Here is a 25,827-nt window from a genome sequence, read left to right on the forward strand (position 1 = left end):
TCGGAAAAGATGCTTGATATAATTTCAACCCTCTCAAATCTATTAAGAATTGTTTTGCAGCCACTCATGTGATCTATCTCAGAGAATGTTCTATTTGCACTTGAAAAGAATGCATATTCTATTGCTTGTGGATAGAATGATCTTTATATTTCTGTTAAGTTCATTTGGTGTAACATGTAAAGCTGCTGCTTCCTTATAATCTTTCTGGATTATCTATCCATTGATGTAAGTGGGATATTAGAATCCCCTAGTATCATTGTATTGCTGTCTATTTCTCCCTGTAGGTATGTTAATATTTGCATTATATATTTAAGTGCTTTATATTGGGTGCATAAACATTTACAAATGCTATATCCTTTTGTTCGGTTGTCCCCTTTATCATTTTGTAATGACCTTTTGTATCTCATATTATAGTCTTTGTTTTAAAGACTATTTTGTCTGATATAAGTATAGCTACTCCAGCTTTCTTTTGGTTTCCACGTGGATGTAATATTGTTTTCTATCCCTCCACTTTCAGCCTGTGTGTGTCCTTACATCTGAAGTGAGTCTCTTGTTGGCAACATATACATGGGTCTTGTATTTTTATCCATTCAACCACACTCTGTCTTTTGATTGGAGAATTTCACCCATTTACATTTAAAGTAATTATTGATAGGTATGTATTTTTTTCCATTTTGTTAATTATTCTGGCTCTTTTGTAGTTTCTGTTTCTTTCTTCTTCTCTTGTTCTCTTCCCTTGTGGCTTGATGACTTTCTTTAGTTATAATACTCTATTATGAGTTGATATTAAATTAAGTTTGAACACATTCTGAAGTTCTATATTTCTATTTGCCCCTCATGTTATATTTTTGATGTTACATTTTACATCTTTTATCTTTGTATCCCTTTACTATTTATTGTAGTTATAATTATTTTAACTACTTCTGTGTTTTAATGTTTATACTAGCTTTATGTGATTAATCCACTACCTTTGCTATATAACAACTACCAGTAAGATTTACACTTTCATATGTTTTCTTGTTACTAATTTGCACCCTTTCTTTTTAGCTTAAAGAAGTTCTTTTAGCATTTCTTGTATAGCCAGTTTAGGAGTGATGAATCCTTTAGCTTTTGCTTGTTTGGAAAACCCTTTAACTCTCAGTTCTGAATGATAACTTTTCTGTGTATAGTATTCTTTGTTGGTAGTTTTTTCATTCAGCACTTTGACTATATTGTGCTGCTCCTTTCTGGCCTGAAAAGTTTCTGCTGAAAAATCTGTTGACAGTCTTATGAGGGTTCCTTGTGTGTAACAAGTTATTTTTCTCTTGTTGTTTTAAGATTTTTTTCCTTGTCTTTAATTTTGACATGTTGATTATAATGTGTTTTGATATGGGTGTTTTGGGGATCTTCTTGTTTGGAAATCTCTTTGCTTCCTGGATCTGGATGTCTGTTTCCTTCCCCAGGTTAGGGAAGTTTTCAGCCATTATATCTTCAAATAAATTTTCTGCACTTTTCTTGCTCTCTTCTCCCTTTGGAGCCCCTATCATGCAAATGTTTGTCTGCTTAATGTTGTCCCATGAGTCCCTTAACCTATCTTCATTTTTTCATTTTTTCTTTATGCTGTTCTGACTGGGTGAGTTTTACTGCCCTGACTTCGAGTTCACTGATCCTTTCTCCTGCTTCATCTAGTCTGTTGTTGAAACCCTCTATTGTATTTTTCAATTCAATTATTGTATCTTACAGCTCTGTGATATCTATTTGGTTCTTTCTCATATTTTCTAGCTCTTCGTTGAAGTTCTCACTGTGTTCATCCATTCTTTTCTTAAGTTCAGTGACCTTCATGAACATTACTTTTAACTCTTTGTCAGGTAAATCACTTATCTCCATTTCAGTAAGTTTTTTTTTTCTTAAGTATTACCTTGTTCTTTTGTTTGGAACATATTCCTCTGTTTCTTAATTTTGCTTGGTTCCCTGTGTTGGTATCTACTCATCAGATAAAACAACCACCTCTCCCAGTCTTGAGTGAGTGACTTCATGTAGGAAATGAACCTTATTGTTCAACCCTGCCTTAACTCTTGGCTGTCTCTCAAACCTTTGTGATTGTTCAAGCAGCCTATTTTATTTTTAATGGTTTCCAGTAGGTGAGAGTATGATGAGACCTCAGTGCCCCAAAGGAGAGGACCTCAGTCAGCACCTATATTTAGGCTGTTTGGAAGCCAGACCCTCCAGTAGCAGCTTCTAGAGTATGCAAATGTATACAGTCCTATGGACTGCAAGTGTCAGCCCCACTGACCACCAGTGCCAGGTGATCTAAAAGTGTCCCCTGGGCAGCAGCTGCAAAAATCAGGTCTCCAAACAAATGTATAAGCTTCTGTCTGGGAGATACCAGCAAGCTGTAGTGAGGTAGATGGAGTGCACAAAGCTAGTGTGCACTGGCTTATGTTTCTCTGAGAACACGTCCATAGATCTCTAGATGTGTGCCAAACCTGACGCCTACCCTCAGGTCAATGTTCTAGGACAAGCAAATAGACCTCTTTCACAAAGAGACTTGGAGTGTGTTTCAGTATGCTGTCTATGAAGAGCCCTGTGAATGGTATCATGCCAAGAACTATCTCTCTGTTATAGCCCCATGGGACCCAAGAATGCAAGTCCCTTTGGCTACCAGAGCCAGACAATCAAGGGGCATCCCCTAGGCTGCAGCCTCAAAGATCAGAGAACTAGAAGTAAAAACTGGAGTACCAGATGCATGTAAAATCTCCCCTCAAGAGATACTGGTGCTTTGGATTAAGGCAGAGGGAGAGTGCAAATATAGGGCCCACAATACAAGGCCTCTGGAAAAGATTACATTCAGCCCTTAGATGCATGTCTAATTAGAATCCTGCCCCTCAGGCTGCAACTATGATGATAAGTTAACAGGCTTCATCATAGAAAGACTGGGATCTGGGGTCTATTGCTTTTTTGCTGTGCAGTGGAGGTGGTAGCAATTTAAAAACTCTTTTCCTGTTGATTACAGTGCTGTGGGACCCATGAGTGAAAGCCATGGCCACTGGCCACTGGAGCCAGGTGATACTGAAGTGTCCCCTGACAGAAACCACAAAAATTGGGATTGCAGATATAAAACCTAGGCACCAGATGCATGTAAAAGTTCCCCTCTGTGAGTTACTGACACTCTGGAGCATAGTAGAGGGAGAGTGCAAAGATGACACCCACTGGCTGGAACAAGGCAAAGGAAAATTGTCAAGATTGCCCCTGCCAGGAAAAAGGAAAGAAAAAGAAAGGAAATAACCCCCTAGAGTTAAAAAAAAAATTTTTTTAATGTTGCAGCCACTGGCTGGAGCAAGGCAGAAGGAAAGAAAAAAGCAGGAAAGAAGGAAGGAAGGAAGAGAGAAAGGAAGGAAGGAAGGGAGGGAGGGAGGGAGGGAAGGAGGGAGGGAAGGAAGAATGAAAGAAAGAAAGAAAGGAAGAAAGGAAGAAAGAAAGAAAGAAAAAGAAAGAAAGAAAGAAAGAAAGAAAGAAAGAAAGAAAGAAAGAAAGAAAGAAAGAAAGGAAGGAAGGAAGGAAGGAAGGAAGGAAGGAAGGAAGGAAGGAAGGAAGGAAGGAAGGAAGGAAGGAAGGAAGGAAGGAAGAAAGAAAGAAAGAAAGAAAGAAACGGACCTAGAGGCTTTTTTTTGAGGGAAAATAGGGATGGTGCCTGCAGCTGGAGCAAGGCAGAAGGAAAGTACAAAGGTGGCATCCACCAGTCTCTATCCCAGATAGCACCTCAGCAGTCCTCCAAAAGTGTGTCAAATCATATGTCTGCCCCTCAGGCCTACGTTCAAAGATCAGCAAATGAGGCTCTCCCGTACAACATCTGGGCATGCTTGATTGGCCACTTCTTTGCTGGGCCCTGGGGCAGGCGAGTCTGTGTGTTCAAGACCTTTAAGTACCATTTCTCAGATCCCTATAGCATTTTGTCTCTCATGGACACTAGCCCAATTGGTTTTAAAGGCTAGAATTTTGTAGCCGAGCAGGACCCTATGGGACCTTCCTGGGACAGACTCCTTCCTCCATGTCTTTGCCTGCCTCTTGTTTATAAAAAGGCTTTCATCTCCTAGACTTTCCTTGACTTCCAAAGAACAGATTCAGTTACTAACTAGGAAAGTGAGGGAATGCAGAAACAAAGGAAAAGGAAGCCTAACATAATCTCTTCATGATTGTTAGCTTAAACTAATGCCTTGATTTATCACCCCAAACTGTCAAGATAATATTCTGTGGCTTCAACCAGTTGGCCCCAAGCAGAAAGATTGAAAATGTGGTATTAGGTGGTATATATTAATATCAGTCCATTGCTGCTCTCCAATCAGCTACAGAGTTCAATTAACATCATCCTGGACTGCAAAGTATACTAAAGGTATGGTGCTATAGACCTTACCCAGCTTTCATCCGAACTAAAAAGCAGCAGAATCTTGGCAACTGTTTACTTAAAGGGTTATGGTGCTGTCTTTTAGTTTCTACTTTGTTTCTTCTGATAGTAAAATGAAGAGAGGTTATTATATTAGAGTTGCTTAAATATGAAATTTTTAAAACCTAAAAATTAGCCTAATGAATATTGTTTTGTTATGAAAGCAAATACCATGAGGGAGGGGAAGAGTGGGCAGGGGAATGTAGCTCTTTTTTTCTGCTTTTCAAGCTTTCTGCTGCTGCCATCTAGTGTTCTGTCTATACTGTTTGCATTTACTTTTTAGTATTAACCGATATCCCTCTGTATCTCTAAATGCCACTGCAAGAAAGGATCTGGGTATTCTGACTTCCCTGTCCAATGTTTTTTTCACTTTACCACATTTGGGATAAAGTAGAACATAATCATAAAAACTGTAGCTCTCATTTGTGGTGGTCTCTGCAGTTTACGAAGTACTTTCGCACACTTGTCATCTTAGATTGCTCCTAATAGCAGCATTTCAATGATCCAGAGACTACAAATTCTTTAAGACAAATAATCATAGAATGTCAGAACTGAAAATGATATTAGAGTATAGCTAGCCCAATGGTTTTCAAACCATGGTATTCTCTGTCCTAAGGTTCCAGGGAAGTAACTTGGGGGTAGGGGTAGAGGTAATGGGACTTCCTCCTCTCACCCCTATCACCACAAAACACACCTCCTTTATATATAGCACTGTTCCATTGATTTTAGGTGTTTTATCTATTTGGGTACTAATAAGATTTTATTTTTCTGTATGAGATTTTGCCCACAGCCAGGATTCTACTACTAAAAAGTGAAAGTTGAAAATCCATACAGATGAGAAAACTGAAGCTCAGAGAGTTTCAGTCATAAGTAAAAGATCATGCAGCTAATAAATAGCAGAGCAAGATCTGCCTGATTCTAAGGCCCACATTGGCTTCCCAGACTTTGGAGTTGCTTATACTAATCCAGATAGTTAAAAGAAATGAAAGATCAGACAATAAAACAAAACAAAAAACAACAACAACAACAAAAACAGATGTTTTTTTAAAACTGTGGTAAAATATGCATAACATAAAATGTACCCTTTTAACCATTTTTAATTTTATAATTCAGTGGCATTAAGTACATTTACAATGTGTATCCACATTGTATCCACCAGTAGGTATTTCCATAACTTTTTGCCATCTCAAACAGAAACTCCATATCCATTAAACAATAACTCCCCATTCTCCCCTCTATCCAGTCTCTGGAAACCAACATTTATTCTCTGTGTCTATGAATTTGACTGCTCTAGGAACCTCATATAAATGGAATCATACAATATTTGTTCTCCTGTGACTGGCTGATTTCACTTAGCATAATGTCTTCAAGGTTCATCCATGTTGTAGCATATGTCAGAATTCCCTTACTTTTTTTTAAACATCTTTATTGGAGTATAATTGCTTTACAATGTTGTGTTAGTTTCTGCTGTATAACAAAGTGAATCAGCTATATGTACACATATATCCCCATATCCCCTCCCTCTTGCGTCTCCCTCCCACCCTCCCTATCCCACCCTTCTAGGTGGTCGCAAAGCACAGAGCTGATCTCCCTGTGCTATGTGGCTGCTTTCCACTAGCTATCTATTTTACATTTGATACTGTATATGTGTCAATGCCCCTCTCACACTTCGTGCCAGCTTACCCTTCCCCCTCCCCATGTCCTCAAGTCCATTCTCTACTTTTTGAGGCTAATATTACACTGTATGTATATACCACATTTTGTTTATTCATTCATCCATCAATGGACATTGAGTTGTTCTCTACTGTTGACTGTTGTCAATAGTGCTGCTATAATTATTTGTGTACAAATATATGTGAGTCCCTGATTTAATTTACTTTGGTATATACCTGAGAATAAAAATTGCTAAATCATATGGTATTTCTATATTTACCTTTTTGCAAAACCACCAAATTGCTTTCCACTTTGAAGAATATTTTTTTCTTTTATTCTTTTTCTTTTAATTTTTATCTGAGTATAGTTGATTTACAATGTTGTGCTAGTTTCACATATATAGCAAAGTGAATCGGATATATATATATATATATATATATATATATATATATATATATATCCATTGTTTTTCAGATTATTTTCCCATATAGGTTATTATAAAATATTGAGTAGAGTTCCCTGTCCTTATTAGTTATCTATTTTATATGATATCACTTATATGTGGAATCTAATAAAAATGATACAAATGAACTTATTTATAAAACAGAAACAGAGTATAATTTGTATACTTATTTACAAAACAGAAACAGAGTATAACCAATCTCAAAATCAAACGTATGGTTACCAAAGGGAAACGTGGGGAGAAGTGATAAATTAGGAGATTGGGATTAACATATACACACTGAAGTATTTTTAAAAGCAATGCATTATAAATTCAGACAATATGTTTTCCAAATAATATATTTACCACTACCAATAAAGATTTTCCTTTTATGCTAAATTGTTTTTTTATAGAACATTGTTGTCTATAATCAAGAACACCTTATGTGGTTTTTATCACTGCTTATACTGAAGATTCTCTTGCTCTCCGTATAGTTACAATGAGTTGAAGTTTTGCTGATAGTCAATGCTGAGATTTAGAAGTCATGTGTTGTTTATGAAGACACATTTCTTTAGAATCTTTTCCTTTTTGTCTACCTTCCTTAACTTATTTTGGCAAGGCCCTAATCTAATAGAAATTCTGACATTTATTTAAGCACATTTGCCTCCAAAAGATGGAAGAATAAGACTAATTTATCATGCCACTTTTTGAAGTTGCTCCAGGTCAATTAAATGCCTTCTTCTCAGTGTTAAGTCCTCAGGTTTCCTAAAGCATAATTTTCAAAATTAAAAATTTTTCACTTGATCAGTTAATTAATGAACTGGATGATCAACTTACAGTATCATGTCACAATGTCTCTTTTACCTGAAGTAACTCTGTGGTACAAATAAAATGTCCTTTTTTTTTTTTACCCCCAGCACAGAATGTGAAAATCTTCCAGCAGATGCATAATATGAAATCAATTTGACCAGGATTATTCTATCGTTATTGCTAATATCAGTGAGTGTGACAAAAATAAATTTGCTTGAAGGAAGTATTCTTAGATACACTGATTTCTAAGACAATTCTACCAACATATTGACAGGTTCAATCATTTAATTAACTAAATGTTTACCCGCAGACCTACTAAGCTTCTGAGTTAACAAGAGAGAATATCCCTGTTTTCATGGAGGTTCCACTCTAGTGCCACGAGACAGACAAAGCACTAATAAGCAAAAATAATTTCAAATAGTGACAAGTACTAGATGGAAAGTGTTATTCTTTAGATAAGATGGCTAGGGAAAACTTTTCTGAAGAGATATTTGAGCTGACACCTGAATGGCAAGTAGGAGACAGCCATGCAAAATATGATCCAGGCAGAGGGAATAGCAAAGGCCATGAGGTAGAGGAAAGGTACATATATACCAGATCATGTAGGGTCTTGAAAGTCATGATAAGGAGTTTAGATTTTAACCTCAGTTCAACTTATATCAATACAGTTAAATCACCATGTATAATCTACTATGAAAGATTCTAAATTTTGATTCAGAATTTTATAGGAGAATTGACAGTTCCCTCATTCCTGTGTTGGAGGACAAGTCATTGGAAGTAGATCCTATTATAAGTCCAATAAGTGATCTTATCTCTGTACCTTTTTTACTACAAATTTATGGCTGGACACTGCTGATGAACAGGAGGGAAAATAGGTCAGTGGTATTACTGCATTTTTTGTGATGCTTTCAAGTTAAGTGTGTTGCAATAGGAGAAAACAGGGAATTTGATTTCAAAGAATTTAAAAAACACTTGGTTTTATGGTTTTAGGGTTCAAGCCTGAGACACTTTGGGCCAGGGGGCAGGTAGTAAACCATTTTTGAATTTAGCCATTTCCAGCTAATCCTTATTCTTTGGAACAAATGAGGTTTGGAGTTAGCAAGAGGAAATCTGGACAGTCACTGTGGTCTTGCTCTTTTTACGGCCACTTCCCTACCTTTCCACCCAAGTCTGCTTTCTATACTGCCTCAGGAGAAAAGATGGAACGATAAGTGTTAGTAAGTCAAAATGTGACCTTAGAAAAGGGCCAGAATTCCTAGTAACCAGAGGAATGATGGAAGTGTGTAGGCCTTAAAGAAATGCTACTTCATCTGTTTGATGAGGCTTATTAGCATCTCACATCACCATATTACATGATGAATGAGGACCCCTCCTCCAATATTTCAAAAGGGTGGGATACAGTAGTGACCCATCTAAGAAAGCCTTGGTGTTGCTTCAGGTAATAACACTGCTGTATTCCCCAGAAAGCTAGAGATGGAAATGGCTCACACAGCTCAGGGTAGCCTCCTAGACACGAGACTAGGCCTCCATCTTGCAACTAAATGATGATAGCCAAGGGCTAATTTCCCACTCAAGTAATTTTTTTGTGGATTTGAACATGTATGAGGGTTCTAATCACTCCACATACTCACTAATATTTGTTACTATCATTATTATTATTATTATTGCCCTCTTAGTAGATGGAAAGTAGTATTTCATGGTTTTGATTTGCATTTCCCCATGACTAATGATGTTGACCAACTTTTCATGTGCTTATTGGTCATTTGTTTATGTTCTTTGGAGAAATATTTATTCAAATCCTTTGCCCATTTTTTAAAAATTATTTATTTATTTATTTATGGCTGTGTTGGGTCTTCGTTTCTGTGCCAGGGCTTTCTCTAGTTGTGGCAAGCGGGGGCCACTCTTCATCGCGGTGCGCGGGCTTCTCACTATCGTGGCCTCTCTTGTTGCAGAGCACAGGCTCCAGACGCGCAGGCTCAGTAATTGTGGCTCACGGGTCTAGTTGCTCTGTGGCATGTGGGATCCTCCCAGACCAGGGCTCGAACCCGTGTCCCCTGCATTGGCAGGCAGACTCTCAACCACTGCGCCACCAGGGAAGCCCCCTTTGCCCATTTTTTAATGGGATTGCTTATCTTTTTGTTGTTGAGATGTAAGAGTTCTTTATGTATATTCTGGATACTAGATCCTCATCAGATATATAATTTGCAACTATTTTCTCCCTTTCTGTGGTTTATCTTTTCACTTTCTTGATAATGTTCTTTGAAGCACAAAAATGGTTAATTTTAATGAAGTCCAATTTATTGTCCTTCCTTTGGTTGCTTGTGCTTTAGTTGTCATATCTATGGAATTACTGCCTAATCTAAATTGGCAGATATTTACACTCAGGTTTTCTTCAAAGAGTTTTATAATTTTAGTTAGGTCTTTGATCCGTTTTGAGTTAATTTTTGCATATGATGTGATATAGTGGTCTAGCTTCACTCTTTTGCGTGTGGATATCAAGTTGTCCCAGCACTATTTGTTGAAAGGACTATTCTTACTCTGACTGAATTGTCTTGGCACCACTGTCAAAAATCAATTGATCATAGATGTATGGTTTATTTCTGGACACTGAATTCTATTCCACTGATTTATATGTCTATCTTTATATCAGTACCACGGTCTTGCAGTTGTTTTTAGTAAGGCTTGAAATTGGGGATCGTGAGTCCTCCAACTTTGTCCTTTTCAGGATTGTTTTGGCTATTCTGAGTCCCTTGCATTTTCATATGAATTTCTGAAGTTTCTGCACAAAAGTCAGTTGGGATTTTGCTAGAGATTGCGTTGAATCTGTAGATCAATTTGGGTGTATTGCCATTTTAATATTATGTCTTCTAAACCATGAATACAGGATATCTTTCCACTTATTTAGATCTTTAATTTCATTCAAAAGTATTTTGTAGTTTTCAACGTACAGGTCCTATACTTCTTTTGTTAAACTTATTCCTAAGTATTTTATTATTTTTGATGCTGCTGTAAATGGAATTGCTTTCTCAATTTTATTTTTGGATTCTTCACTGATAGTCTATAGAAATATAACTGTTTTGCATATTGATCATGTATCATGCAAACTTGCTGTACTCATTCATTTGTTCTAATACTTTTTACATTCTTTCTTTAAAAATTTCAACATACAGAATGATGTAATTTGCAAATGGAGATAATTTTACTTCTTCTTTTCCACTCTGGATGCCCTTTATTTATTTTTCTTGCCTAAACACCCATGTTAGGACCTCGAGGACAACGTTGAATAGAAGTGGAGGAAGCAGAAATCTTGTCTTGTTCCTGATCTTAAGTGGAGAATATTCAGTATTTCTCTCAAGTATGATATTAACTGTGGGTTTTTCATAGATGCTCCTTATCAGGTTGAGGAAGTTCTCTTCTATTTGCTGCAAATTTTTATCAAAAATTGGTAATGAATTTTATCAAATGATTTTTCTAATTCTAATGACAAGATAATGTAGTTTTCATTTTATTCTATTAGTATGGTGCATTATATTAATTGATTTTTCAAATTTTAAACCAAACTGCTTTCCTGGGATAAAGCCCACTTGATCATGGTGTATATACCTTTATATATATATATTACTGGACTTGGTTTGCTAGTATTTTTGTACCTATTGATACTCACAAGGAATATAGGTCTGTAGTTTTCTTGTGTTGTCTTTGTCAGATCTTAGTATCTTAGTATCTGTGTAACACTGGGCTCATAGAATAAGTTGGAAAGTGTCCTTCTCACTTTTATTTTCTGTAATAGTTTTTGAAGAATTAGTGTTAATTATATTTGGTAGAATTCACCAGTGAACCCTCTAGGACTGGGGTTTTCTTTGTGGGATGTTTTTAAATTATGAATTCAATTTACTTGTCTTAGTTCAGACTGCTATAACAAAAATACTATAGAGTGGATAGCTTAAACAGCAAAAATTTATTTCTCACAGTTCTGGAGGCTGGAAAGTCTAAGATCAATGTTCTGGGAAATTCAGTATCTGGTGTGGGCCCTCTTCCTGGCTTGCAGCAGCCAACTTCTCATTTTATCCTCACATGGCGTATAGAGCAAGGCTCTAGTCTCTTTTCTTATAAGGAAACTAATCTCACCATGGGGGTCCCAACCTCATCAACTCACCTAAACCTAATTACTTCCTAAACACCCCACCTCCTAATATCATCCCACTGGGGGTTGTGGTTTCAACACTTGAATTTCTGGGAGACAGAAACATTAAGTCCATAACACTTGTTATAGGTCTATCTGGATTTTCTATTTATTCTTAGTTTTGGTAGTTTGTGTCTTTCTAGGAGTTTGTCCATTTCATGTATGTTACCTGATTTGTTGGCATGCAGTTTGTCATGGACTGAATTGTGTACCCTGCCCCATATGTTGAGGCTCTAACACCTAATATGACTGTATTTGGATAGGGTCTTTAAGGAGGCAATTAATGTTAAATGAGATCATAAGGGTGGGGCTCTAATCCAATATGATTGGTGTCCTCCTAAGAAGAGGAAGAGACACCAGGGATGCATGCTCCTCCGTGTGAGGAAAGAGCAAGAAGGCTTCCGTCTGTAAGCCAAAGAGAGAGGCCTCAGAATAAACCATCTCTGCCAGCACTTTGGTCTTCTAGTCTCTGCAGCTGTGAAATTTCTGTTGTTTAAACCACATGGTCTGTGGTATTTTGTTATGGCAGACATAGCAGACTAATACACCATTGTTCATACTATTCACTAATAATTCTTTTGATTTCTTTAAGGTAGGAGGTGATGTCTTCTCTTACACTCTTGATTTTAATAATCTGAGTCTTATTTATTCTTGTCACTTTTGTTGATCCCTTCATAGAGTCGATTTTTTGTTTAATATTTTCTATTGTTTTTCTATTCTCTATTTCAACTCTAATATTTATCATGTCCTTCCTCCTCTTTGCTTTGGGTTTAGTTGCTCTTCTTTTTCTAATTTCCTAAGGTGAAAGGTTAGGTTATTGATTTGAGAGCTTTCTTACATTTTTTTTTAATTATTATTTTTTTGGGCACACCATGTGGCATGTGGGATCTTAGTTCCCTGACCAGGGATTGAACCCGTGCCCCCTGCATTGGGAGCATGGAGTCTTAACCACTGGACCACCAGGGAAGTCTCCCTTCCATTTTATATAGGTATTTACAACCATAAGTTTTCCTTTGAGTACTCCTTTCGCTGGTCTCATAAGTTTTGGTATGTTGTGTTTCAGTTTTACTCATATCAATGTATTTTCTAATTTCCCTTATGATTTCCTCCTTGATCTATTGGTTTTTTAAGTATTGTCTGACTTCCACATAAATTTTCCAATTCCCTCCTGTTGTTTGCTTTCAATTTCATTCCACTATAGTGGGAGGACATACTTTGCATGATTTAATCCTTTTAAATTTATCAAAACTTGTCTTATGGCTTTGAATATAGTATATTCTGAAGAATATCCCATGTGCTCTTGAGAATAATGTGTATTCTGCTATTACTGGAAACTGTTTTATGTCTGCTTCTCCCTGCAAGGCAAAATCTCTTGAGTCAGGTCATTGGAGCCGGTAGTGGGGACAAAGGCAAGCTTCCCTCTGAGTGATTCCTACTCTAGGAGTTGAGCACTCAGTTGGGGGCAGGGACAGCAGCCTGAGATCTTCTCCTCGCATAGAACCACATCATGAGCTGGGGAAAGAGTGATCAGGGCCTCAGTCTTCTCAGCCCACACTACCAAAGCAGAACCTCCATACCATGAGAGGGGGTTGGGCAGAAGAAGGGAGCCCCCACCTGTCAACCTCATTGAGACTTAGCCTCAGTAACACATAGCTGGGGGAAGGATAAGAAATGCTGATATCCTGCTTCTACCTGGAAGAAAGCCCTTAGCCTGGGATCTGGAGGGATAGGGAGCCTTTGTTCTTGGCTGTAGCAGTCTAGAGTAGTCTCTGCCTTGCTGACCTGGGATGGGGTAAGGAGAGAGCAGCCTTGGTCTTGGTTCAAATACCATAGATTCTCACCTTTCTTGCAGAATTTTCATAGATTTTCTTGAACAAACTTTTTTTGTTTTTTTCTATTTGCTGTTTGTCTTTACATTTCCAGAGGTTTTCACCAGTTCCACTGAGAAGTGAGTCAGAAGACCTCCTCCCATTGTCAGGCTAGAAGTTAATCTTTCTAATTCCTTTTTTACACTTAAATTGCATTCTGCAAGCCTTCCTTTATGAAAATTGAAACATCCGAAAGCAGTTCAGATAAGATATTTGTCTTCAAATGAATAACTTTAATCTGTAGAGTATAAGGCTTATCAAGATTCTAAGAAAATCAAGACTCCAATGAAAGTATGTTTTGGAGATTAGGAAGATGCATAAAGGATATGCAAAAAAATTAAGAGAATAAAATCATAAGGACTTTAGAAATCATTTAGTGATCAACTTCAGCCTTGTATAGCTAAAGACAACTGAAACCAAGGAAGAAAAGGGAATTGGCCAAAGCCACTCAGTAAGTCTCTGACAGATCTAAGGCTAAAACTAGACCAATGGGAAGTGGCATGTGTAATAATAGTTAAGTATACAGACTTTGGAAAATGATCTGAGGGTAAATCCTGCCATTTATTAGCAGTGTGATCTTGGGCAAGTTGTTTGCTTTTCTACACACCAGTTTCCTCATCTGCAAAATAGGGCTAATAATACCTTCCTAATAGCACTGAGCTCTCAAGAAATCTAACTATTATTACTAATACCATCAATTCTGACATTAAAATCCCACCATCACAAACAATCCCTTTACAGACCATCCCCTCAAAAAAAAAAAAATCACGTAAGGCTTCCCCTAACCTGTTTCTGAGGCTGCTGTGCTTGAAGGCATCGACACCCAAATCCTAACACTAGAGGATTTCATTCCTCATTAACCCTCCAAACCCCATTCCTCTCTCTCCTCTAGTTAAAATGGATCTTAGAGAGGTATCAAAATTTCCCCTTAGCTTTCCTTTCTCCCCTTACCCTCCACCATAACCATAGTACCTGACTCTAGAGTCAGACTCCTTCCATCAAAACACACGTCAAGCATACAGGCCAGGCCACAGAATGGTGTACAACCACAGCACAAGGCCCCAAGCCAGATTTCTAGGTTATATTCTCCTAATATAAGCAAAGATTAGTGTAAGTATAATCAGTTAGCCAAACCTGACTTTCTCTACCTAGCTAGAAAAATAAACTCTCTTATTTTGAAGCCAAAAATAAAGCAGAATTGACTTACTAGAAATTAGGCAACAAGCCCAGAGAAAATTAATATACTCTATTTTCAACTCCCTTTCTGTTTGATTTTTACAGCAATCTTTGTTGACAGAAGAACTCAACAGTCAATCTGTTAAAAACCAACATTTCTCTTCCTTGGATGACAATGAGTGGAAGGTGGTTAGAAGAGAAAATGTGGCATTGTGAAATATGAATGAGACCAATGTAAATGCCATGAACCAAATGCAACTTGGGCAGTCCTAATGGCTTTTCAAAACCCATTGCAAAATCCCATTACTTAAGAATAAAGAGGGGAGCTCTACCATGTAACAAAGGACATTAGTTCTGAGTTAAATTACTTGAAGTTTTTCCCCTAATAACCACATAAACTGTAACAGAATTGTTATAAAAATAAATAAAAATTGTTATAAAATTCAAGTTAGCAGGGGTTCAAATTCAATTTTACTATATTTATATGGCTACTTGAAACCCACCAAATGCCATCCCTGCCCCAAAGTCTTACCTAGGAAAAAAATCCAAATCATTAAAATGATACCAAAGAAGGATTGGTATATGAAAGATAGGTTAGTAAATGCTTTCTTTTTGAAACACTCTATTTTCCCTAGATATTTTGGATTTAGGGAAATTTTTTAAAATGAGGGTGCAAGGGAAGAGTGGCAAATTAAATGAGTAAAACCTAGAAGTAATTCAAGGAATGTTAAAAAAAAAAAAAGCCCAAAACAAAAACCCTAAACTAAATTAAAACCATGGCTTAAACCAGGAACCTTGCTATATTCTCTGAGAACTGTACTTAAAAACCATTTAAATTCAGAAGGGAAAAAAAGTTCTAGGTTTTGCAGCTGGCAAGAGAGCACAGTGTGTGTAAGGTAGCAGTAACTGATAAATTTTGTATCATGCACTGTAAAGGACACTTGTGTACATTATTAGCAGAATTAATCCTCAAAATAAGATATAAGTAAATTCGCTATATTTTTCTTGGATATTTACCTTTGTGTAATTATGCATAAGATATGTACTTTAAGAGTTCCATTCATTTTTCTACTTACAAATCTGATATCTTTAAAACTTTTAGTTCCTAACTAACCACCTCCAAAAAGTACTAAGAGGCATAAAGACCCACATCATAATGTCCTCTTTATTAAATGATCTTAGATATAAGCAAAAAGAAATGTGATCTTCAAAGTACTTATTGCATGATTTTAGAGTCTTCTTTTCACGGACAATGGAAAAATGGAAAATGGAACCAAATATCACCCCATTAATAAGATATAAAAGCTAAGACTAGAAACCTGGAAGAAGATATTCTGGATGAATCAAGGCTTTTCTATTTACTAGCCATGTAACGTTCGGCAAATTACTAGATTTCACTGAAACTCACTTTTTCTGATCTGAAAAATGGAATTGACTGATAGTGTCATTCTGGTGCTTGAGAATATATTTGAAGATGAAATTTGTAAACTGCAAAGCTCTTTAAAAAAATCACAGTGCTTGGCACATAACAAGTACTCAGTAAATGTTGAAATTAATAAATGTTGACTGAATTAATAAAATGAACAAATAAACAAATCTGAGAAGGAAGAGACTAGTCTTCCTTTAGCCACCTCTTATCATTGATATAAAGAATACAGGCTACAAATTCCTGGTGGTAAATATCTTCTTCTATGAAGGAGATCCCCGTATGTATCTGGAAAAAGAATGTAACTCATTATCTCAGATTGTTCTCTGGAAATTTCTGCTTGAATAATTATAAGCAAAGCAATAAAAGATTAATATTTTGACAGTATTGAAAACTTATTGTATTCACCGGTCATATTTTTGAGGCAACTGGAGAGTAAAAATATATCTATCATAAACTTGAACTATTATTTTGCCTTAATAACTATTTTTCTGTATCATGATAACTACTCAACACAATTACAACAAAAATGAACAGCAACCTTCGAAACTGAAAGGCAATGTGACTATGATCAAGCAAATGATATTTTCTGCTCCATAGGACCACACTAGACAAAACTAACACTTATGTTCTTGTATACAAGGTTTGCTATAATTTGTAAATTAAAGTTTAACAAATAGAAACAATTCAGAACCACCAGTATTTCATTATTAATATTTCAGATGAACAATACCCATCGTAACAAAAAATCCCCTAAAAAGTGAGCTATTATATAATTTGGGCTGAAAATTTCATTTTAACATGATATTCTAAGCTTTTTTAAAAAGAAAAAAAAAATCACCTTCAGACAGTTTTACTGCTTTAAATTACGTGACAGAATAAACAAAATTCCAAATATAAGTTAACATGTTGCTATACAAACACTACTTAGAACTGTAGCATGACAAAAATTAATCACAAAAAAATTCCTAAAAATGAATAAATCCCACTAAGTAATATTAGTAACCTAAATCAAGCAATTTAAAATGTTTTGATTTCTTCATATATTTACTATAAAACTTATTCTCTGAAGAGAATCATAAAGATGCTGAGCAGGTAATCTGACTATACAAAATTTACAAATTAATGAAAGGATACTAGCTTCAGAAAGTTGTTTTTAAAAGTTCTCCAATGTCAAATTAAGATTTAATTTGTTAATAATTAATAACAGTAAGAATTATCTATTACATGTTTGTAATCGACAGATAAGAGGTAACTTTATTAAGGCAATTGCCACAGCTGGCAAAGGAAAAACATACTAAAGTTACCAAGAAAGGAAAGAAGAAAGAAAAAATGTTTCTTCAAAACTTCAAGAAAACACTGACACCATAAAAAGTTCATTTTATTTAATGTTGTATTTGGTTTACCAGCAATCTGTAGCATTAAAAAAATCCTTTAATTATTTATATAAAAGACCTAAAAAAGCAACTTAGGTGTGCAGGCTTAAATATCCAAAGAAAACCAACTCACAGGCTCAATATATTGGTTTCAATTTATTTTGTGCATTTTTGGAAAGTAGCTTTAAATTGTCAGGGGCATATAACTGAGGAAGAGGGTAGAGAGCACTCTGTCCTTGATCTTCCCAACTAGAAAGAAAAATGGATCTTCTTCTGAATACTGCTGTAATATTTTATTATAAAAATTCTTTACTTTTTCTATCTTAAAAAAAACTATCAGGTGAAGTCAGAAAACATCAGAGCCTGCTAATGAATAATTTTTAATGTACATTTTTATATCTTTAAAGAGGGTTATCTTTAACCAATCAAGCAACTATACACAAATACCAAACAATGCATCTCCACTTAAATCTCCAAATATTGCAAAAATGTGGACTACTTTCATAGCCATAGGATATGATGCCAGAAGGCAAAGGTGATATTTTTGCTGAATACCTTATTTCTTAATTCTAAATACACAAAACAGACAGTATATGTATGAAACATACAGTTGGGTCTTTAGCCAGCTTACTTACCTTGAACCGAATGGAGTTCTGACCACTGGGAAGAAAATTCTCAGCAACCATTTAGTTGCATAAGTGGGATGTTCTTGTTAGGGCCTTCAGTTCCAGGCTTAAAAGTTACCTCTCACCTTAGTTCTCTCCCTTCTTCATTTACATTGAACTAAAGCACCATTTATAATATAGTTAAGCCTCTGTGGGCAATTTCACTATAAATAAGAATGCCAGAGATTCATAGCTCAGCTGTTAAAACTTATAAGCTATAAACACATTAGAAATCTATTCATTTCAAAGAGCTCTCTCTACAAAACAAAATGTTGAAAAAAGCTTTCCAGGCTGTTTTTTAATGCACCAAGCAGTCCACATTTAAAATGCTGACATATTTTTACCTAAAAGTGACCCAAAGAATATCTGCAACAACTAAGGGAAAAAAAAAAAACCTTAATTTTCTTTGATAGAAGAGCCCTAGTTTCTCTAATTAAAATAATAACAATAATAGAATATTATATGACAAAAGACAAGAAAGGAAAGGACTAAGAGTTACATTTTACAGTCTCTGAAGCTGGATAATGGAAAGGTAACTCCATATTTCTTTGTTTTTGTTAATTTATCTCCAGTACCTGAGTTGAGGCACAAAGCAGCAAGAGTGCAATTGATTCCAAACAACTTGGAATTTTATTGTAAACATCCCATAAAGAATGGCAACAAATTAGTTCAGTTTTTTTTCTTTGAAGGTAATTGCTTATAATGACTAATAACTGCCAAACAAAACATCTTTTATAAACCAAGCCAGTTTAGTTTACCTTTCTTTACTGAATTTTAGTTTAATGGACATTTTGTCCACATACAATATCACATCAACTATTAACTGAATGATTTTCCACCTTAAAATTTATGGATACTAAGAACAAACATAAAGTACAGTTTTGTTAATACTTTGTAAGGGATTACAAAAGACAAGGATGATAAGTTACAGGACAAAGAAATAAATTACTGATTGCCATCACCACAGTATTGTTTAAAGAATTAACATTTGTAGTACTGCCTAATGTGTATCTGGTGATATATGTAAAAACACATTTCCCAACTGTGTTTCTAAATATTTTTGTATGTGATTTTAAAAGTCAATTACCAATGGCGATTTTAATACGTATCAATAGTTTTATTTTTTAGAAAATACTTACAATGCTTTTATGTCAAAGTCTCATATTCTAAATTTAATTAAGATAGGTATAAGAATAACAAATGGGCATACATATAAATAAACAAACACACCTTAACTCTAAACTGCAGGGCCTTTCTACTGTACTTCTTCCATCAATGAATCATAAATTGCCAGTCTTGTTGAAGTTTGCTAAATTAGGTGCACTCTTCATTGCAGAAAGAGAAATGAGGATAAAAGCAAGCAGGAGAGAAATGATGGAAAAGGAAATAATCAAGGATAAGACTATATAAGAAATAAATGTCAAAAAATTTGAGGGCAATCCATATTATACAAAATACAGCACCATGAAAATAATTTAACCTCATAATTAGAATTTAATCAAAACTTGTTAAATTTGGTAAATTAAACTTGGTAAAGAAACTTTACTGAGAGGTGAAAAGCAAAAAAGCATGAAAATATTTTCACACTATTTTTTAAAACAAGTCTTAAAAACCATGTTAGAATATTCTATTTTCAATATAACCTTCATAAACCCTCATGTAACACAAAGATGTTGGGGATGGAGTTAATATTTAAAACAATGAACTTTAAATGTTGAAAGTTCCATTCCTTCCCCCAGAAGTAAACTATTTATTTCAGAACTTGAAATGTTGGTAATTGTTTAAAAGGCTGGATATCAAAGTATACTGAAAATTATACAGGATGTAAGTCTTTTTGTGGATGTGAAAATTCCAGCTTAAAAAAAAAGAAAATTCCAACTTTAAAGATAAGTACCAGTTGGTAAATGTGCATAAAATAATTCCCGAGATATATGAGCAAGTAATAAGGTGTTTAATTTTATCACTACCACAACATACAAATTTTGAAAAATGCTCAAAAAAGTTTTTATCAAAAAGCTAGAAGTAGCATTCACATCTTTCTCTTTTAATCATTCTGTTATTGTCTGAGGACAACTTAGGATTACAACAAAAACAACAACAAAGATAAATGACTCAAATTTACTTCAAAGTACTGGAAGGCTGAGTTAGGTATCTGAGCACACAGTTGTGCAGAATAAGATTTATTAATTTTACTCAGTTTCTTAGCCTCTGGGTGAAACAAAGTGCTGTATGAAAGAATTCCAGCACAAGCTTGATCTCTGGGAAGGGAAACAGACAAAGAAACACATGAAAGAAGGGCAAATTAGATTTAAAAAAATAGGACACATGTACACGACAAAACCTAGATTGTTTATCTAGAAGGCATAATGATATGGATGATCAAGCAGTATATATACAGGCTAAGCGCTTTACAACAGAGGCAATAAATTGGTAGACAGTGAAAACAGCTGTCTTCCACACAAACTTTTTTTTAATGTCTGAGATAAAGCGTGTCAAGTTGGGGAAAAAAATCTACATGTAGACCTATGCGTGTGTGTGTGCGCGTGGGCGCGAGCGCCCGCACGCACAAACACAAACATATCTAGTCATTACATTAATAGGCTAATGAATGTTTTGGAGAGCATCCTATTGCTGGAAGAGATACACACAGCTAGCCATAGAAGAAACACACAATTCTGTTTTCATAAACAGATACACATGCTAGGATCTTAAAGCTGGGAATTAAGAACATTATTAGCATTCATGAGAAATATTACAATTCATTGACTGTTAATATCTAGCATAGGAATAGGCTTGTACATGTATATGGTCTCATGGGCCTAAATGTAACTGTTTTTTTCTTAGCAATTCATTTAAGATTTAGACTTTTCTTCAAAATTCTTAGCTCATTTCCTACTTGCTTTGCTATGGCTAAACCCAGATCTTATTTAGGTTTTAAGGACCTCTAAAAAATTAAAGTGATAAAATATCAATGCGATATAAATTACAATACATTCACAGGAGGTGGTATTACAAAAAAAAGCAAAGTATAAATGGGGAGGGAGGGAGTCCAGATATAAAAGTAAAAATACTGTCTTCCAAACTTTTATTTTCACACTTATTAAAATAATTTGCATGCAAACAGAAAACAATCTGTTTGTTTTGTAATAAATGATAACTATGCTCATCTAACATACCCTGGTGACTAACTTTAAATCCTAATAACTGAAATCAATATTACAGCAAAATGCTGTTCACTAGTATTTTCACAGTATCTCACTACATATAAAATATGCTTAAAAATGTCTTCAGCCTTATTATTCTAATTATCTAAACCTAGAAAATCTTGACGTTTGGGAAATAAATGTGCCATTTTTATTTTTCAAAATAAATTATAAATAAAGCTTGAGATAGCTAAATCACACAAATGGCAATTCTTCTACATTTCAAGAGGTCGGCTCTTCATAGAAGAATGTCAAAATTTTTTTTTCACACTAAAACAATACACATGATACACATTTGAGTATATCCATGAATTTAAGTAACTATGTTACTTTGAATAGGGTAGGCCAAAGTGTTATCGATTCCAGGAAAACACAGGCACAAATTTAGTCTAAATGTCTAAGATATGAATAACTAAAATAGTACATTTTAGTAAAAATCAAATGTAGAGTTTTAAACATGAATGTTTTTGAATCTATATTATGGTTAAAAGTGGCAGCTGAGTTACAACCAGAAGTAATTTTGGTTTAGTGAAAAGTAGACTACAACAACAAAAAAAAATCAGCTTGATTTACTGTCCAGTAACAGAAGTTAGTTCCATTAATAATTCACAATACTTTCTTAAAGCCTGAACATCATTTCTACTGCAAGTGAAAATTGCTTAAAGATGTTAGTCCGAGAATACCCCCCACCCAACCCAACCAAAAAAGCAAAGTTATGTGTGTACTCCTTCCCCTGCACTTAAGGATTTTCAGACGCATGAAATGATTGAAAGCATGAGACAAATACATTAGCTTAGGAAATATCCTGGGATTACTAAGCATACATTAAAATGTTTCTTTTATCCCACAAGTCTGATCTATGCACAACAAATCGGTTGTTACAAAAACAGAGATCAATATTATCCTTCTCACCTCAAAAATCTAAGAATCTAATGAATTAGCAAATTTGCAATCTCTCAAATTTGAGGAGTAAAATTGATCTTGGAACTCAAGCTCACTTATGGAACCATGTGCACTCTACTTCTGTAAACAAGACCATACGGTTTAAAGTTTTTTTAATCTATAAAATAATGACTCAAAATATCAGTGTGCAGTGCAACCAGGTTCTATTCTGAAAGATTATCACAGAAGAACCCTTTGGAATGGTATAAGCAGAACCCTATTAAAGTTGATTCAAAATATTAGCTAGCCAAAACATTCCAACTCAAACTAGGTACTGTGTTACATTTTAAAATTCAAAACTAGTCACTCACAGCTGTTAAATAGTAAGTGGTAGCAGAGATATATAAGTAGTAGATCAAGTCTACTTATACAAATATGTTCTAAGAAAAGCCTAATAAGGTAGAGCATACTAAAGAAAGTTTGTTAATTACAACTATTAATTTGAGAGCCAATACAATTATTAACAACCTCTCAGCTTATAACTTATGAGTATTCATTCCTACCAAGCTTGTTCTATTTCTCCTTAGTAATGAATAACAGCATCTATTTTTCTTAATGTTTCCAGTAGTTGTAGTTAATAGAGGTAGCTGAGCTACTATTAAGTTATTCTTTGTGGATGAGGATTTTTCAAATGTTTAAGTTATTTTTTAAGCTACACAAGTTCTATTAATGCAATAAAATATAATAGGAAAAAGAAAATGGATGCAAGAAACTTTTGCATTTGGCACCTTGTCTAGATTGATACCTCAAGTATTCTTTTTTTAATAAAGTTAATGCACACATCAGGACACACCACAAAGATTTGCTACATATTTACAAGGCACCAACCCTTTCTCACCTTTAACATGAATTAAGCAAATCAATGAAAAGCATATTAAGAACCCCCCACCCCCCAAAAAAACTGTAGTATAAATATATACTTCAGTTCAGTACAATTCATGAAAGTTTGGCCTGGGAAGAGTAAAATAATCCAGATCGTTCTTACAATATAGAAACTGTAAACATTTAATAGCTGCCTTTAGGATTGGTGTATTGTGCAAAAGTTATTATTACTGGTACAGGAATCAAAATGGCAAAAACAAACTATATAAAACTCTGTAAGAAGGTGCTATACTTCTGTGATACAAAAGCAAAAGAGGGATATTCCATTGAGATAAAAATGTCATGCTACTCTTAAGAAGCTGAATGCTCCCTTCATGTAGTAAATCTGTAGTGTGTCTGTGGTGTGTGTGTATGTGTGTGTGTGTGTGTGTGTGTAGAATTTTTTAAAATTTAAGGCCTAATGAGTAAGGCTTGTTTGAACAAATGAAGTGTGGAGATCAAAAGTCTTGAAACAAATGTATACTGGCATAATGGAAAAGCACCAATGTGAAAGGAAGCAGAAGTCCCCACACAACTTGCTTTGTAGATTTCCTGGTAAATTCCCTGCAGTAGAAGGCCATTAAATTTTTAAAATTATTCTAAATTTATTAACTGTTAATAATTCCATCCCATGAGATGGCTAACCCTGGCTTTTTCTGTCATTTTACGGACTCTGCCTGATCTGGATGTACCAAGGTTTAGAGGATCTTCAGTGGACACAAAATTGTCATTATCAGAATCATCATTATATAAAACAGTCCTCCTGCCTTGGTTTCTTGTTTTAATTCGAGGCAGTCTACTGAAACGTCCTGAAAACATAGTATCAAATTCATCATCTGCAATACGTGCACGTTTGGCTCTGGTGGCTCCTCTAGAAGCACCTCTTCCTCCTCTCCCTCTCCCTCTCCCTCTCGTGCCACCTCCACCTCTTCCTCGACTGCCTCGTCCCCTGCCTCCTCTTCCTCTGCCACCTCTACTCCATCTACCCCATCTGCCCCATCTGCCTCTTCCTCCCGTGCCTCTCGTCTTCCAGTTTCTTTTTCCATTGGCATATTGCTTTCTGAGTTTTCTTTTAGGCCTAGTTTGTATGAATTTGCTATAGTCATGGTCTCCATCTACGTAATCTTGATCTGTTCTGGAAGTTGATTCAGAGTCAGAATCAGAACCACAGGTACTTTCAGAACTTAAACTGGATCCTAACTCTCCACTCTCTGAGGAAGATAAATGTGATTTCTCTTTTGTTTCTTTTTTCTCTTTCTCTTCTCTTCCCATGCTCTCATCTTCTTCTGATGCACTAAGTAGTTTTCTCTTGATTCCTGCCCGGGGCTCTCTGCCATCACCATTTGTAAGGGGTCCATCAAGGGAGTGATCTAAATCAAGATGAATAATTTTTTAAAGTTAAGCTTTGACATTGATAAGATGGTTATTTAGGTTCAAAAGTAAAATAAAAAGTCTATCAAAATATATTTGGCGCCCAAAGATAGATGGGGTAAAATCATGGAGAGTGCTGGAGTATGAATTTAAATCTGTTTGAAATGAAAGATACTAAGGTTTTAATTTTTATCTGATTGCTTTTTGCAGGGGATGGGGGGAGTGTGGAGGGATGATGGGTGGTGAGGTAGCTAGGTAGAAATTTTAAGGGCTTGAACTCTAGAAGGAATAATCTGGGAACATGTATCAGAATAATTTTATTCATTCATTCAACAAATATTATTGATTACCTACTATCTGCCAGGCATTGTATGGATTTTGGAATATGGCAATGATGAGACAAAGTCCTTGATCTTTGAATTTATATTTTAGTGTGGAAACCCTGATAGACTATGAAGTAAACAAATAGATAATATAACTTCAAGTACTAATATGGGTTATAAAGAAAAAGAAAAGTGGTTAAAAAAAAAGAGTGTGAATGTATGTATGGGGGGTATATTAGATAGGGAAGACTTTTCTGCTGAGGCAGTATTTGAGAAAAGAACTGAATGAAGTGAGATCTGGGGAAAGAACATTCCACTGAAGGAAACAGGAACCCAGTATAATTAGAGTAGAAGATAAAAATAAGAAGTAGTAGGAGATGACTGCCAGTGGAGAGTTTTAAAGCTAGAGAATGACAGGATCTGATTTACATTTTTAAGAGTGCTATGGTTGCTGTATAGAGAATGGAATATAGGAGGGGCAAGATTGAAAGCAGAGATCAGTTGGGAGTACACTGCAGTGGTCTAGGTAAGAGATGATGAGAGATGTATCAATAGAGGTGATGATAAGTGATTAGATTTAGAATATCTCCTTCTGGGGGAGCTACCAGAACCAATCTTTAAAGTTCAAACTGACAGGAATTGCTGATGGATTGGATGTCAAGTGTTAAGCACAAAATGAAGATCAACTCCTAGGTTTTATGCCTGAGTTAACTTGGTGAATGGTAGAGATATTTTGCTAGGTTAGAGAACAATGAAGGAGAATAGGTTTGGGCAATCTGGTGGAAAGAAAAAACCAAGATTCAAGATAGAAATACTACTAGAAATCCAAGTCAAGACATTTTAAAAAGAAAAAGAAAAAAAGCAAGTGGATATACCAGTCCAGAACTCAGGGGAGACTTGGATAGAGTTGGAGATATAATTTTGGATATTTTCAGTAATGAGATAACATTTAGGGTAAAGAGAAATAAGAAGGCTCACTGAGAGAGCAAGTAAAGAGAGAGAAGGTGGCTGAGGACTGAGACTTGGTATATTCCAACATTTAAAGATAAAGAACAATTGGCAAAGATAAGTGAGGTAGGAGGAAAACAGGAGAGTGGACTGGAAAAAT

General features: G+C 35.3%; 1 protein-coding gene across 1 annotated transcript in view; it reads right to left on the reverse strand.

Annotated features, from left to right (window-relative positions):
* Positions 1-22,729: 22,729 nt before the first annotated feature.
* BRWD3 (bromodomain and WD repeat domain containing 3) overlaps positions 22,730-25,827 on the reverse strand; it is a 111,812-nt gene continuing 108,714 nt past the window's right edge. The window contains exon 41 of the mRNA XM_061179196.1: positions 22,730-24,395. Coding sequence (XP_061035179.1) covers positions 23,641-24,395 — 755 coding nt within the window. The 3' untranslated portion in view covers positions 22,730-23,640. The remainder of the gene's footprint in view (positions 24,396-25,827) is intronic.

The sequence above is a fragment of the Eubalaena glacialis genome, chromosome X, assembly GCF_028564815.1.
Source record: "Eubalaena glacialis isolate mEubGla1 chromosome X, mEubGla1.1.hap2.+ XY, whole genome shotgun sequence".
NCBI lineage: Eukaryota > Metazoa > Chordata > Mammalia > Artiodactyla > Balaenidae > Eubalaena > Eubalaena glacialis.